Below are 16,483 nucleotides of genomic sequence, written 5' to 3'. Positions count from 1 at the left end.
CATAAGGATTGGGGAACATGTTGATTTCGTCCCAAAGTTTCAAAATTGTGCAACTTATTCCTAATTTTAAAAAAATAATTCAATTTGGTATATGTCTCTGTTAAATAGCTAATGAAAATACTGACATAAGATTTTTTAGTTTTATGATAAAAAAAAGTGTGATGTGTTACATAACAATAACAACAATAATAATCCATTTGTTCAACCCATCTTTGTCATAACCATCATCATTGGCACTTCTTAATGACCATGTTCGATCGATATAAATAATAATTTATGAAACAGAATTTCATTTTATCATCGATAACATAAGTCAACTAATTAAAGCATATGTCTTCAATCAAGAGGTTAGAGATTCAATTCTTTTTCACCCACTTATTACAACAACAAATTCATTGTTTCTACTATCAATTCGAACATAACTTAGTAGATAAGATACTAATTATCTTAAAATAATAAAAGATCAAAGTACCAACACATCAAATGGCTATGCCTAAAAAGGGCATATAAATTGAGAATTGATACAAAATAAGAGGAAAAAGCAAGGTAAGATAGAAGCAAAATGAGACTCAAATACAAATTAGAATAAATTCATCTAATTTTGGGCAGACCAGCAAATTTGAGAAAATGTGAAATCAACTATATGACTTGTTTGGTTCCCCATCTTCCGTTGTCTTAAAATGGATAAAGACACTCACTTTAGCCTAAAGAAAATAATAAATAAAAGTTTGAATCTCAATTGTTCTTTATTTCTTTTGACTTTAGTTACTAACCAAATTATGAACTAAATTACCTACCATTTGAAGCATTTAGGGTGGAATTTTATTTTAAAAATCATGGGATCTAATATATATTATAATTCCATTGATCAATTTGAATTGTAGATTAAATTTCATTGTAGTCTTTTGGTATCTAAATTCCAAAATCATCAACATGATTTTTTTAGTACAACAAGTGGGGATATAAAGATTTGAGCTTTATTGACCTATTAGACACCTTTGAAAATTCAATAACCAAAGAGACAAAAACTTTAAAGTTTGAGTAACTAAACTTATAATTCAACCCATTTTCATTCTGCTAAGGAACTTTTTGGGAACAAACAACAGAAACTTTATCACATTGGATAAATATGCAAACTTTTGCAGCTTTCATTGAAACCATTGCCTCCAAACTGGATTCAGCCATTAATTACTTCCCTAGTTAAAAAACTTCTTCACCCCTGACCTAACACAAAAATCACATTTTTCCAAAAAAAAAAAAAAGAACAGATTGATGCAAAAGATTCAGAAAACTTTAATTAGAATAAAATACTATGCAAATTGATAAACACACATTGAAACAAATACAAAGAGATCATCCCTAACATTACACCCTTCACTTTATTTCTTAGTTCATTAGATCCATGGAAAGTACAAGCATCCACAATCTTTCCTCCAAAATCTCCCAATACCTAATACTCTGCCCCATTTTCCATTCGGTTTTCGGTTGTTTTTTGTTCTTAGTTGCTTCGAATTCGTTCAGTCATACAAAGCCTAAATTATTGGGGTTTGGCATGATTCTGGGAACCCCTCAATTCCCTCACAGAAATCAGTATCAGCTCCTTGTACAATAGAGGACTCCAATTTATATGGGTAAGCATACAAATTTTACTGCTGTTCTTATCTACTTGATCATGAGAGTAAATCCTAGTCAGGAAAAAGAAAACAAGGGCTCAATTTCCAGCATCTAGATCATGTCAAACGCAAAGAGTTGTCCTCCTAGCGGATTCGTCGGGATTGAACCTGACGGATTCTTTCCAGATGAGTTCTTTAATATGCTCTTCAGTGCATGACGGTTGCTCGAAATCAAAATTGAAAGGCCTGGCACAGACCGGCTCGTCGTTGATGTCATGAAGAGATTGCAAGTATGGGTGACAAAGTGCTTCCTCCACTGCAAAAGGGTACAGAAGTATCATATTTGATTTTGATGATGTTAAGGAAGTGCTACATGAATTAGCATAGATCGAGAGTTTTTATGAACGTTTTTTGCACACCTGTTATGCGTTTGTTGGGATCAAATACGAGCATCTTTTCGAGAAGATCCAGAGCAGCTGGAGACACATTGGGAAATCTAGCTGAGAATTGTTGTTTCCTGTACTGTGGAAGCTGCTTGACATATCTTCGAGCATTATCACTTCGGAGAAATCCTAGGCTGGCATCATCTGGTGATCCTAGTAGCTTTTACATTGGAAAAGAAAAAAGAAACAATGTAAATGATCAGATTAATACAAACACAATTGGAAAAATATACATGCTTTTTCTTCATTCATCAGCAGGAATGAAGCGCAAAAGTACTTCTGAAAACGATGCGGTCAAAAAGAGCAACGGCGAGAATCAAGATATCACACAACCACAAAAATGTAATGTAGGGAACTTCTCAACAGTCAGCAAAACAGCTTTTCAGTGTACATAAGATGTCAAACATACAAGATAGTCACTTAACACCACAAACATTGAAACTCATACCATGTGAGGATTAGGATTAAACAGAATTGATTCGTTGGGACATTTGTTCTCTCATATTTCTTTGACAGATTGACCAACCCCTCTCTAAATTTTTTTTGAAAATGTTTGTTTGATTATGTTTCTGGTTTTCTATTTTCTATTCTTCACTTCTACAACATTCCCAAATTTATATGAATGTTAGGGGGAATGGGGAAGGGTGAGTATCTAAGAAGAAAATAGGGAAGTTGATATAAGTGGGAGAATGAGTGCTCGAGACCCTGAACATCCGAACTCTGATTCTTCCCTAGGTTTCTGTATTGTGTTGCTTAGGCTTATAGCGATTTCACTTTTCAGGATGAAAATTAAGATCCTCTAATGTTGGAAAGTGGTTTAAATTGACAAATAGCACTTTTCGATCTTCTAAAGACCTGTTTGGAATAACTTTTTCAAGTGCTCGAAACACTTACCATTTTTAAGTACTTGGAAAAAGCATTCATTTCAAACTAGCCCTAAAAGTCATTCCAAATTTAGTAAACTCTACCAAATCGTTAAAATATAGGATCTTAAAGGGCTAATAGATATGGTGACGTATCTTCCCCTTAAAGTCAATTGATAAAGATGTCAAGCTAGATGAGGCATTCTCCAATAGGTAAGGGGGACCAGTCTGAAGCATTGCCCATTGAAAATGATCTAGAGAACTAGACAGCAGAGCAAATGATGCAAAAATTGATTTTCACATATAAAAAGATTTGAATACATGAACTCTCGTAGGTTTTAAACTTGTACCTCAGTTATAAGTCTGAGTTGATGAACATAATCTTTTCCAGGGAAGAGAGGTTCTCTGGTCATTATCTCACCAAGTATGCATCCCACAGACCAAACATCAATAGCAGCAGTGTACTCTGAACAATTGAGTAGCAATTCTGGTGCTCGGTACCAGCGAGTAACCACATATTCAGTCATGAAGTCAGTTTCAGAAGTTGTCCTTGCCAATCCAAAGTCTCCGATTTTAAGGTCGCAATTTGCATTCAGAAGTAGGTTACTTGGCTTGAGATCACGGTGCAGGACCTTGGCTGAATGTACATATTTCAGCCCACGCAATAACTGATACAAAAAGTACTGCAAGTGCATAATATGTCAGTTTAGTGGCTAATGAAAGTTATGAATGATAATCATCTAAATATGAATGTGCACTGTGAATGCCTACACAACCGATGAAATTCCGATGAGAAAATCATGGGTGAGATAAAAGTATATTATAATTTAAATATAACATGGTCTTAGTCTTAGTATTTAAATCCTCATCCATTCCACATGTATCGCCATACTGGAACACAAAAACTTGATGCAGTGAAATGGCTCACGAGGACAGAACCCCAACAAAAAATTCATTCATTGGCATCCACAATGGATCAATTGTGGAAAATTATAACACATATATTAACATCCCTGGAATTGGTATTTGGAAGGGACCAGTTAATTACAGATGGGTCAAAAAGTTCCTATTTTGAATGGTATTAGCACCAATTCACCAGAGAACTTTTCTCCAGTCAGACAAACTTCAAACTTCATATTTTTTTACCTTTTTCTATGTGGTTTGGCTCGAACTTGCTAAAATAAAGGAAAGAGTTTATGAAGTTCATACATTAACTTAGATCCCAAGAAGTATAAACCAACTATAAGCGTCATGAACTCCTATTTTATAGAAATGATCATCGGAGTAGAGTACGATTTAAGACAAAATTGCAGCATCAAAACCTGGCAATGATCATCAGTCAGTGGTTGGTCAGAACGAATTATTTGATGAAGATCAGTGTCCATCAATTCGTAAACAATATACACATCATTGAAAACCTCTCTTTTTGGGGGCCTAATGATGTCTCTGATGGCGATAATCTGTGAAGGGTTAAAAATTGAGCGGTTACGAAGGATGAAGCAGAAAAACCAGCTCTCAGCCCATCTTTTTCTCAGTAAAACTTGGAGCTAATCAAAAGCAGGGAAAATAAAATTAAAATGAAGAGCATAATTTCTAGAAACAAACCATACATTTTCATGTTCCATGTGGCAAAGAAGCTTAATTTCTCTCAATGTTCTCTTGGCATCAATTATGTTATCAAACGCATTTCCAATTTTCTTGATGGCAACCTCTTCATGTGTCTCTGAATTTACAGCAGCACTGCAGAGAGAAATTATGCGACGCAGAAATAGTTTGGTTATCGAAATCATTACAATATTACTCAAAACTTGAAACTTCTAGTGAATGGACAATTACAACCATGATTCACTAGTAAGTTTCACAGTAAAGAATACATTTACAACTGCAATTGAGGGAAAGGTTGAAAACAGAAAAGGTAAGCCTGAATTGAACTCCTACTAACTTTCACATAGTTAGTTTCCTTTAGTGGATCTCCAATCTAACTAACTTTCATCAAATCATAGTTTCCAATCTAACCAACCATGTATCACCTGAGCACAACCTCAACTGATACCGCCGACAAAGCGATTAGACGTTCAGATCCCCTCAAATCCCCACCCAATTGATGCCAACCATGTCAAATTATCACAAACTACACTGAAATGAGCCAATAGAAATCACCTTACTCCATTCATCACTGAAAACCCCCAAAAGACAAATTCCTCATTTAAACAAGCATTAACAAACCAAATTAGAAACAGAACATGATTTCACTGAACAAGTAAACTACCATGAAGCAGATCAGGAGGAGGATCGCCAAAACTTCCACAAACTTTTCAGAAAACAACTAAAGAAGAGAAGAACAGCAGTTTAGAGATTTAAAAAAAAAAATCATCAAAGCAAGAACAACCCCACCATTTAAAACTCGATACTAATAACACAAATCAAAAACAAACAAACAAACAAACAAACAAACAAGAAATCTTACCAAACAAGACCATAAGCACCTCTACCAATAGGTCGCAAAGGAGGAACATACTTAGCCGAAACCTCAAACAAGTTACCATAAACATTATACTGCACATATCGCCCGCCATGAGTAAGAACCCCTTTAATTTTTCCCTCAGTGGCAGTGGTAGAACTCGATTCTTTGGTAGCCATTTTGGGAATTTGAAGAAAACCCAGAAGAGCTTTCAAAGGGAAGCAGCAACTAGGGGGAAATTTGTTTGTTCCTAGTTACTGATTTCTAAAACGAATGCTATATCTGGGGAAGCATTAGAAGAGAAATGGGAAATGGGGTTTTGGAAAAAGGTGGAATTTGGGGCTTTTTTAAAAAGGAAGGTCTGAAAAATGTGAAGAGCGAACGATTGGCAATGGCGATTGATTGCTTTGCTTCTGTTTTTTGATCTGCAAAATGGTTTGAAAATCCGTGAATCAAAGCTGACTTTTTTCCCTCCACCAAAACAAACGCCCTTCTCTACTCCAATAAGGTCTAATTAAAACCACCATTAATGCAATTTCTTCCCTTTTTTTTTCTTCTTTAAATTGATTACATACAATTTTGCTGTTGCAGTTGGGTCAGCTCAGCCCTACTTTAAGGAATTTGCTCTTTCAAGTTTCTATTTTTCTTCCTCCAACATCTTAAAATCTTCTCGTAGCTATAAAAGAAATAGTTGCTTGTTGTTCAACATTTTGAATTCAATTAATTAAAGGAAGTTGAAATTGTCATTTTTGTTTAGAATTGTCAATTGCTTTAACAAATTGTATATTCTTAATCATTTGATAACCCATAAATTAATTGTCGTGGTCAATAAAGATTATGAATTTGATAAAATACTTAAACTAGATTAATTATCTTATAAAATTAGTTGAGATCCATGTAAACTAATCTAAATACATATATATATATATATATATATATAAATTAGACTAAGAACATACAAGTGTTCTATTTTTATAATTGATTTTATAAAAAGTTTTTTTCTACGTAATTATTATTATTATTAATGTTTTTCATAACTATAATATTATTTTTTTTAGCACAATTGAGGGTGGAAGGATTCAAACTATGGATCTCGTGGCTTTTAATACATTCAAATGTCAATTGAACTATATTCGATTTGACAAGTATACATATTATTTCAACTGCCAAATATTAGTTATTATTTATTTAAAAATATAATTTAGTCTTTAAAATTTTAAAATATATGTTTTAGTTCTAAACCATTAAAAAACAATAATAGTCTTTATCATTTTACTTTTCGACCTTAAATTCGTTTGGCTTAATATTCATCCATAACTTATTTAGCTTGAAATCCTATTCGTATTAACATACTAGTACATATATTCAGACTATACCATTAATTTATTAACACTAAAATAAAAGTTTAGATAAAAATAGTTACATGTAAAAAATCCATAGACTAAAATAAACATTTACAAGTTTGGAGACTTAAAAAATCACGTACTAAACTCTTCCCTGGAAATGATTTATTATTATTATTTATGATTATTCACTTAGAAAGTCTCCGAGATGATGGTTTTTAGTTTATTGTTTTTTCTATATAAGACTGCATCATATTAAGATTCTATATCTGTATTCCAAGAAATCGTTAGAAAATGGTAAGTATTATTATTTTTAATTTAATTACACGTGGATGGCGAGGATAGTTGAGTTATTGACTATAAATAAATATTATTTATAAAAAATAAAGTGGTTATTTCATTTATAAATGTGTAAATCAAAACAATACAAAAGATTATTTATTTATTTTTTATTTTTTTAAAGAAGCAAAATAGTATAAAAGAAGCAATCTTTCTCAACTGCTCTTGAGAGAGTTGAGGCTTATAAATACCAAGGGCCCCTAAAATATAATGAGTACATTTTGGGAAATTGCAGAAGAGACCCCATAATTTAAATGAAATAAAATCATAGCCCATTCCCCAGCAAAGGTTCCCCTGTAGTTGTCAATAAAATTAATAACAAGTGTTGTGATTTGTCCCCCAATGCATTAAATTCACTTCATCCAAGATTTCCCCATCAGTCCCCAAAAGTTTTCACAATATATTCATGTTCCCTTTTTGTTTCTTTTTCAGATTTTCAGCACCTTTTTTGGATAGGATTTTTGGCATTTGTTGCAACTCTAGTTTCTTCGCAAAAATAATAATTCAAAAGAGAAACTAATATGAATATAGTTCAATCGGGATGAACTTGTACTATCAACATCGAGATTTAAAGTTCAATCCTCATTTGAAATATTAAAAAAAAAAAAAGTGTTCAAAAGAATAAAATAACAAAGTTGGGTTTAAAAGAATAGAGTCCCAAAATGTAATTAGATTGATTGATTTGATCAAATTCATTAAGGAGTTTAGTTAATGTTCTTTCTGTAATGAGGAAACTAGCTTACACCCTATTGCCAAACATCCCAACAATTTAAATATCCAAGTATAATACCAACACAAGTTTTTTTTTTTACAAATTCAGGTCTTCAAACAATGTACCGAACCTAACAAATGAAAGACAACTACAAATCAAACATTCATATCGCTAGAGATACTCAATGATTACCTAAAACTCGAGATAGTAGATTGTGTTAAAAGGAAATGATTTTAAACTAAAAAAATGAATAACAATAGAAAGTTTCCAATAGATGGAAGTGGAAACTCCCTCAAATTTTCAGAGAAGGCAGAAGCACTTTTTTCCCCTTCTTTTTGAAGAAGATATGGTGGTTAATGTTTCACGAGAGATCTGCCTGTTAAGTTAGAGCCTTCTCTTCTTGGGTCGACTCTTTGACAGCCAAACATGGACCTTTGAACAACCTTTTTTGGAGTACATGGCTCAGCTCATCCATTCTGAGCAATTCACGTGAATGATTGAAAGCTTCATTTGGCTCAAAAGATCATAAAGAGAAGCATTTCAATTATGGAAAGCTCTATGATATAAGCAAATGCATTTCTGCATCAATGAACCGTACAATACAAGAATACTGTGTACCAAGAACAAACAGATTCATCATTTACATTACAAATTGCAATTGGACTGAGAGGTCGCATTCCTTGAACTTTGAAGCTTCAATCCCCCCCAACGGTAACAATATTACATATCATTATTGTTCACCAACTTGTGTATGTGATAGGCATATTTAGATACCAAATAGAGAGTTCCAGGGTTCTTTTTCCTTCAGCTCATGGAGATTTCACACGTGGGCTTATCCTCTTCCCACAAATATTGCTGTGTTTCAAGTATAATGTTCATTTGATGTCTACTAAACATATATGCAAGAGAGGAATCATCTTCCTCGTTAGAGGAATTTGGAGATCATAACAGATGCATTACTATTTTTTTTCTATCACGATCGAAGTATTAACAAAAGCATCTAGAACCCCAAGAGAGATTGAAAATAGATTAGACTCAGTGACAGTTAACTAGAATGATTCTGGAATAAGTTAATGAATTCATAATAATCTCAAAAAAAGTGTGAACAGAATTATAGGAATCTGCAATAAGAGGCATTCAAACAGACTTCAGCAACCAAAGATCCGGCAATTAATTATAGGCAAACAAAACTGATACGATGATCTCATGAGTTCTAATTCAACATCTTTGAGTCAATTTGCTTCGAATCTAAAACTAACAAAAACACTCCCATACATCTATAACATTCTCTCATTCAAGATTTGATGGTGCAGGTGCTCCCCCATAGCCACCAGCTCCACGGCCAAAGCCAGGCCTTCCACCAGGACCCTACAATATTAAGGAATAAACATAGACCAATTAAAAAGTTATTAACTTAACCAACTCCAATCTGGAGAGCAAACTGTCACTACTTTCAAAATATAAAGATGAAACAATCTCCAGTTGACATGTCTCCAAGCACATACATATATAGCAAACAAATATAATTTGAACATATGTACATCAAAAGTAGGGAAATCCTAAGAGTGGTACAATTGCTTACCCCGAAAGAAGGTCTGTAATCAGCAGGGGCTCCACCCTTATCACCAAAATCACCACCAGGTCCACGAGGACCTCCACGGTAGCCATCTCGGTCACCAAATCTTCTCTCTCCATCAAATCTTGATGGACCACTAATCAAGAGCAATACCATAGGATGAGGATAAAAGAATAATCAAAATCAAACTACAAAATGATTCAGAGACCAGCAGAGTGTAGAATAAATAGCACAGTAATATCAGTGTAAAAGGATAGATTTATGAATCCCATCTAGTCAGAGCAGTTAAAGACTATTTAGAACTGACAATTATTCAACATAAAATCAATAATACAGAGTACAATCAACAAGCTAAAAGTAAAACCCAGCACAATGTTCAGCAAAAAACCAATAAGCAAAGGGAAGCAAATCACCATAAGAAAAAGGAGAAGATTTACCGTGGGCGGTCTCCAGATGGGCCACCAAATGATCGACCAGCCGGCTTGGCTTGTTTCTTCAAGGTAGCCGGGACAATTTCTGAAGGGAGATTCAGGTAAGTCCTCAGAAACTCAATGCCATCGTTCGTGAGGTACCAGTAGTAATGCATCCAGGCAAATGTCTCACGAACATACTCCTTAGATTTGAAACTCTGCATTAGCTTTATCACTTGCAAATTTGGCACATCGATTTCGGGGTGCTTGGCCAGATTGTAGTCCTTCTTGGCATAGCAAACTCCCTCTGATACAAAACAACAACAACCGAACAATAAGCAAACCGACGAAGATAAACAAAAATAACCCTAACAACAAACACACACGACAGTAAAATTCACTACCTTGAAAGAGGTACTTGGAAATTTCTTTGCGATTCTTCTCTGGGATGATCTAAAAATGGAAACATGATCGTTTAAACAGATTTACTCCCCGTCGAGGGTCGATTCAGATCATAAACAACAAATTTAGAACACTTCACGATTCAGAGTTCAGGTCAGTAAGACTAATTGCATCCAAACCGAACCAAGCACATTGATGAAAGTCTCAAATCAACGAGCTTTCGACGGGATTAACAACTAGTTATCTTTCATTCAATTTTCACTAACATTTTCCACTGATTTTTGAGTAAACAAACGAATAATTTAGAGGCTAGAATGTATGGAGAAGGGAAAAAAGACGTACCATTTTGACGAAGTGATCGGAGACAGCGGCGGCAGGAAGATGCGGCAGCTAAGAGAGAAACCCTTACACAATCTTCCTTCACAGCGTAAAGCCCTAAATATCTGAACTTTGACTTATAAACCATCGAATGAATGGATAACTTTTGGGCTTTTCGGCCCATTGGCTCCTTTATCATCGGTTATGGGCCGTGGCCCAATCATAGAGATGAAAGTAGGAAGTATGCTGAATTACTTGTTAACCCTATGTTTGGAATTAAAGAGCAAGATAATTTTAAATAACGTAATTTTTTTTTTGTTATGATTTAATGGTATGTTGTTTTATTTGGAGGGAGGAATACTTGAAATGAAAGGTAATGAAATTATATTATGCACATGGAATTGAAAAGAAAAGGATTTTGCTCGATTATAGTTTGTGTTTGAAAAGTTGAAATTTGTTGAGTTTAATTAATAATTAACTTCGATATTGTTTGAAATGCAAATACTTGATTTCAATCTAAGGTAAATAATTTCATGATAAATCTATTATGCTTTAAAATCAAACAAAAAATTAAATTAATACTATTTGCAAAAATAGTTTTTTTTTTTTTTGTCATTATTGAGTTATATCTTTTGTGAAAATACAATACAATTCTATTTTTATAAGAGTTGTGAGATTCAAACCACAAACCTCTTAATTGTTAACACAGTCAATATGAAATATATTAACTTTAATCATTTTTAAGGGTTCAAGACTTCACATGAAGTGATTTTGTTTCAATTAAAGAATTTGTGTATATGTTGCAAATTTAGTGGAAGCACTTAAAATCACTAAATGTGAAACCTTAATCCCTTTAAAAATATTAAAAAAAGAAAACTTTTGCTTCTATTCATAAATGATAAGAAGAATACAAAATTTAATTCCTTCCAAAATACAAGATTTATATATAGGTAAATAATTTTCTTATTCTCTTATTTAAAATTTAATTCCTTCCAAAATTCCAAACCTCTTCCAAATCTCATTTAATTCCTTTCAAAATTTCAAATCTCTAAATTATGTTAACCAATTTTTCTTTAAATTAATTTCAAATTTTAACCTAAAATTCAAAATAAACAACCAAACATTTCGAGATAATTAAAATTAAAATTAATTAAAAATTCGGGATGTTATGCTCTTCCCTCCTTAAGAAACTTTCATCCTTAAAAGTTCCAATCCTGAAAAAGCTCTAGATACTTTGTCCTCATCTCGTCCTCTTGTTCCCATGTTGTATTCCCGAATTGATGATTCTGGTATAAAACCTTTACTAGAGTTATCTCCTTGTTGCACAAAGTCTTCACCTCCCTTGCAAGAATTTGGATAGGTCTCTCCTCATAACTCAAATTCTCACTCAACTGCAAGGGCTCGTAACCTACCACATGTGACAGGTCTGTTATGGACTTCCTCAATATAGAGACATGGAAAATATTATGAACTGTAGAAAGAGACGGTGGCAAAGTTAGCCGATACGCCACCAGACCAACCCGCTCTAAAATCTCGAATGGCCCAATGAGACGTGGACTTAACTTCCCTTTTCTACCAAACCTTAAAACACCTTTCATAAGTGCTCACTAAAAAACACTTTATCACCTACCTCAAACTTCAGGTCTTTACGCCTAACATCAACCTAACTTTTTTTGTCCACCTTGAGCAGTTTTCATTCGTGATCTAATCTTATATATTACTTCATTTGTGGTCTACACTAACTCAGGTCCTCACAAATTTTGTTCACTGACCTCGTCCCAATAGACAGAAGATCTGTAACTCTTCATATATAGAGTTTCAAATGGCGACATGCCAATAATAGCTTAATAACTGTTATTATAAGCAAACCCCAGATGTAAGTGAAAGTCCCAACTCCCTGATAACTCCAATGCATAGACGCATAATATATCCTCCAATGTTTAGTTCAAACTCTCCGTTTGACCATCAGTCTGTGGATGAAAAGCTATATTGAAATTTAACTAAGTTCCTAATGTTGACTAGAGACTCTTCCAAAAACTAGATGTAAAGCGAGGGTCTCTATGACACAATAGACACCGACACCCCATGCAATCTCACCACCTCTTTCATATACAACAACATCCACCTATTCACTGAATATGTAGACTTCCTTGGAAGAGAATATGCTAACTTAGTAAGTCTGTCCACTACGATCCATATCATTGTATAACCTTTTGTTGTTCTTGGTAAACCCACAATAGATACATTTTTCCACTTTCATTCCGGTACGCTTAGGGGCTACAACAAGCTTACTGGCTTTTGTTTTGGGGCTTTCACCTACTGACAAACTCTGCTATCTCTCTTTCCATATCATACCACCAATAATATCGTTTCAAGTCATGATTCATCTTAATACTGCTAAGATGTATTGAGAATGGTGAACTATGAGCTTTTGCCAATAAAATTCATCTTAAGGTTATTGTCTACAGCTATGCATAAGTGTCCCTGATAAAGGAGACCATTATCTAGGGCTACTGAGAAATCATCATCCTATCTTAACTCCACTTGGCGAAATTTCTCAATAAGGTAAGGTTCACCCTGCTGTGCATCAATAATCTTCTGTCTCAAGGTTGGTTGTACTGTCAATTGTGCCAACTGTGCAGTGACTTCCCCCAATACTACTACAATTTCAGCTCGTTCAAAATCTTTTCATAGATGAGTCTGTTTGGTAATTAAAGTTGTTAAATAGGTGGTCTTCCTACTAAGAGTATCTGCCACTACATTTGCCTTGCCCAAATAATACAGAATCTCACAATCATAATATTTCACCAATTCTAGCCATATGTGTCGTCTTATATATTAACTCCTTCTGAGTGAAAAAATATTTCAAGCTCTTATGGTATGTGAAAATCTGTATCTTCTCTCTATATAAATAATGTCTCCAGATCTTTAAAACGAAAATCACCGCTGCCAACTTCAAATCATGTCTAAGGTGGTTTCATTCATGATTCTTCAACTGACGAGAGGCAAAAGCAACCATTTTACCTTGTTGCATTAGCACGCACCTTAATTCTTTCTTAGAGGTATCACTGTAAATAATGAAACTTCCCCATTCATTTGGTACTGTAATAACTGGTGCATAAACCAGCTTCTCTTTAAGATCTTGAAAACTGTCCTCACTAGCCTTACCCTAAACAAAGGAAGCTCCCTTCCTAGTCAACTGAGTCAAAGGGGTGGCTATGCGAGAAATGACTTTGACAAATGACAAAAATAGCCTATCAAACCTAGAAAACTATGCACTTCATCGACTATCGCAAGATGAGGCGAACTCATAACCGCTTCAACTTTTGCTGGATCTATGGATAATCCATCCTTTGAAACCACATGCCCTAAGAAGAACACTTATTTCAACCAAAATTCGCATTTAGAAAACTTAGCATATAACATACTCGATTTCAGAGTCTCCAAAACTTTTCATAAATACTCTTCATGCTCTACTTATGTCTTGGAATAAACCAAGATATCATCAATAAGAACTATCACAAACGTGTCAAGGAATTCCTTGAGCACCTTATTCATCAAGTCCATAAATACTGCATGAGTATTGGTCAAGCCAAATGACATCACAATGAGCTCATAATGTCCATATCTAGAACGAAATGTTGTCTTAGGAATATCGTCGTCTTTTATCCTCAATTGATGGTAACCTAACTAACGGTCAATCTTGGAGAAAATTGTAGCTCACTATAATTGATTGAACAAGTCATTAATCCTGGGAAAAGGGTACTTGTTCTTGATGGTTACCTTATTCAACTCTCTATAGTCAATGCAAAGGTGTAATGAACCATCCTTTTTTTTCACAAACCGCACTGGTGCACCCCATGGCAACACACTTAGGCATATAAAATCTTTATCCAACCAACTCTTGCAACTGAATCTTGAGCTTCTTCAACTCCACTGGGGTCATTCTATAAGAAGCTTTCGAGATGGGAGTTGTGCCTAGCTCCAACTTGATCATAAAGTTTATTTCCTGATATAGTGGAAAACCCGATAGATCCTTTGGAAAATATCTAGATGATCTCTTACCATTGGCTCCAAATTCAAGGGGACCTCAATTTCTATAGTGTCAACCACACTGGCTAAGATACTCCATGTACCTTGGTTAAGAAACTTGTTGGTTTTCATAGCTGAAATTACCTTAGGCGAGACCATGGTCCCGATCCCTTTAAACTTAATGCTAGCTTCTGTACATGCCTAAGATTACCTCCTTACGCAAGCAATCTATACTGGCATGGTTAGTAGCTAATCAATCCATGCCTAATATAACGTTAAAGTCGCACATGTCTAAGACTATTAAAGTCACGTCTAACATATGGTTCGCTATTATAATCTGACATGCTTTTATCCTTTTATTTGCTAAATATTTGAATGAATATAATTCATATTAAAACTATAAGTTATAAGAGAGTTGCATTTTAATATGATTATAATTCATACTATATGGTTTGTTAATCAATTAACTAACTATATATAAATATTATACTATTAATATTTTAATAATATGATTATAACTTTCCATGTTAGGGGACATACTCTGCATAACGTGAGAAGGAGTTATATAACTCCCTCTCTCTCACTCTTCTCCTTTATCTTCCTTTTGGAAAACATGGAAGAGTAACACATTGTGAAAGTTAAAGATCCTCTAAAAAATTTCAAGAACTCTCCTGTAAAAATTCCCTCTACCAAAACATTTTGGAGCCATCCAATTCCTTGTTCCCAGAGACTAACAAGGTGATTGAATGATTATGTTCTCAAGATTGGGTGGTTGCCTATTTTGTTTGAGTATAGAAACATTAGAGTTCGTGATCTTAAGAGGGGAATTGCGTGAAGAGGTTTTTCGTCAAGGTTTAGTTTTTTTCTTCTCTAAACTCCCTTTAGATTACATGCTCGTGGTTTTTTAAATGTTTATCATGTGATAATTTAATTTTGTCAACTTCTCTGCAGTTCATTATTTATCAAATTGACTTCTGAATTATATAACATTCACAAGCTTCCAAGAGGAATTCGATTCATTCACCGTGGTGACAGGTATGATTCCAATTTTGGGAAATTATGCATTTGGTGTTGTTTGATTCTAGTTCATCCCATTCATTTATATCATCAGTATTTGTGAAGCATGTTATGTTAGAATTAGAACCTTTACATTATGTCTTATCAGTTTCTACTAAGTCTGGAGAAATTATGTTAGCAAATAAAAGGATAAAAGCATGTTATTTTGTAATAGTGAACCATACGCTAGACGTGACTTTAATAGTCTTAGACATGTGCGACTTTAACGTTATATTAGGCATGAATTGACTAGCTACTAACCATGCCAGTATAGATTGCTCACATTATATTATGTTAGAATTAGAGCCTTTACATTATGTCTTATCAGTTTCTACTCAGTTTGGAGAAATTATGTTAACAAATAAAAGGATAAAAGCATGTCAGATTGTAATAGCGAACCATACGCTAGACATGACTTCAAATCTCATAGTTTTAATTATAAATCATATTTATAATTAACTATATGTTATAATGTAACAACAAACATTATACTTTATATTAATCATATTAATATAATTAATAACTAATTTCTCTTAAATAATTTGAACAATTCAAATTATTCCAAAAATAATTATTCCTTTTTTTTATTCATAATGAGTTAACTAGGGGACTTTATGGATCTACAAATTAAAAGCTCCGATGATACAAGATTAATCAATCAAACTCTTCAATTAGATTAATCAACATTCATTAACTGTCCGTCACGCCACCAAAGACTGACAACTGCACTCTTCGCACTGTAGATATATTTATGTGTCCACAGATTTAACTAATCAATAGTAAGTCGACCATTCACAAATTGCTTATAATTACAGTTGGGTCAAATTATTATTTTACCTCTGTAGTTACATCTAACTCCTTAAATACCATTGATCCCTCTAATGAACAAACAGTCTATAGTCCAACTATAAACTA

The 16,483-nt window shown here is 33.8% G+C and overlaps 3 protein-coding genes across 3 annotated transcripts; all 3 read right to left on the bottom strand.

Annotated features, from left to right (window-relative positions):
- Positions 1–1,353: 1,353 nt before the first annotated feature.
- LOC120092957 (mitogen-activated protein kinase 4-like) lies at positions 1,354–6,137 on the bottom strand. Its single transcript, XM_039051223.2, has 6 exons — positions 5,387–6,137; positions 4,530–4,659; positions 4,242–4,379; positions 3,270–3,602; positions 2,033–2,216; positions 1,354–1,929 (listed from the first exon to the last, which is right to left on the bottom strand). Exons 1-6 carry the CDS (start codon positions 5,557–5,559, stop codon positions 1,736–1,738), a joined length of 1,152 nt encoding a protein of 383 aa, XP_038907151.1. The 5' UTR covers positions 5,560–6,137; the 3' UTR covers positions 1,354–1,735.
- A 2,784-nt stretch (positions 6,138–8,921) lies between these two features.
- Positions 8,922–10,641, bottom strand: LOC120092959 (small ribosomal subunit protein eS10z-like). Its single transcript, XM_039051227.2, has 5 exons — positions 10,505–10,641; positions 10,165–10,213; positions 9,788–10,067; positions 9,357–9,486; positions 8,922–9,142 (listed from the first exon to the last, which is right to left on the bottom strand). The coding sequence occupies exons 1-5, from the start codon at positions 10,505–10,507 to the stop codon at positions 9,065–9,067; spliced, it is 540 nt and encodes a 179-aa protein (XP_038907155.1). The 5' UTR covers positions 10,508–10,641; the 3' UTR covers positions 8,922–9,064.
- A 1,038-nt stretch (positions 10,642–11,679) lies between these two features.
- Positions 11,680–12,078, bottom strand: LOC150031723 (uncharacterized). Its single transcript, XM_090308257.1, has one exon. The coding sequence runs from the start codon at positions 12,076–12,078 to the stop codon at positions 11,680–11,682; it is 399 nt and encodes a 132-aa protein (XP_090164383.1).
- Between the last annotated feature and the right edge of the window lie 4,405 nt (positions 12,079–16,483).

The sequence above is a fragment of the Benincasa hispida genome, chromosome 12 (genome assembly GCF_027475165.1).
Source record: "Benincasa hispida cultivar pf3 chromosome 12, pf3_genome.v1.1, whole genome shotgun sequence".
Lineage (NCBI taxonomy): Eukaryota > Viridiplantae > Streptophyta > Magnoliopsida > Cucurbitales > Cucurbitaceae > Benincasa > Benincasa hispida.
This window is presented reverse-complemented; position numbering and strand designations above follow the sequence as displayed.

Coding starts and splice junctions, on each gene's coding strand:
- LOC120092959 (XM_039051227.2), bottom strand. Junction 10,068..10,164: donor TTCCAAGTACCTCTTTCAAG/GTAGTGAATTTT, acceptor GTTTTGTATCAG/AGGGAGTTTGCTATGCCAAG. Junction 9,487..9,787: donor CCATCTGGAGACCGCCCACG/GTAAATCTTCTC, acceptor GCTCTTGATTAG/TGGTCCATCAAGATTTGATG.
- LOC120092957 (XM_039051223.2), bottom strand. CDS start 5,559: ATGGCTACCAAAGAATCGAGTTCTACCACTGCCACTGAGGGAAAAATT. Junction 4,660..5,386: donor GGTGCTTATGGTCTTGTTTG/GTAAGATTTCTT, acceptor TTCTCTCTGCAG/TGCTGCTGTAAATTCAGAGA. Junction 3,603..4,241: donor TGACTGATGATCATTGCCAG/GTTTTGATGCTG, acceptor ATGCACTTGCAG/TACTTTTTGTATCAGTTATT.
- LOC150031723 (XM_090308257.1), bottom strand. CDS start 12,078: ATGAAAGGTGTTTTAAGGTTTGGTAGAAAAGGGAAGTTAAGTCCACGT.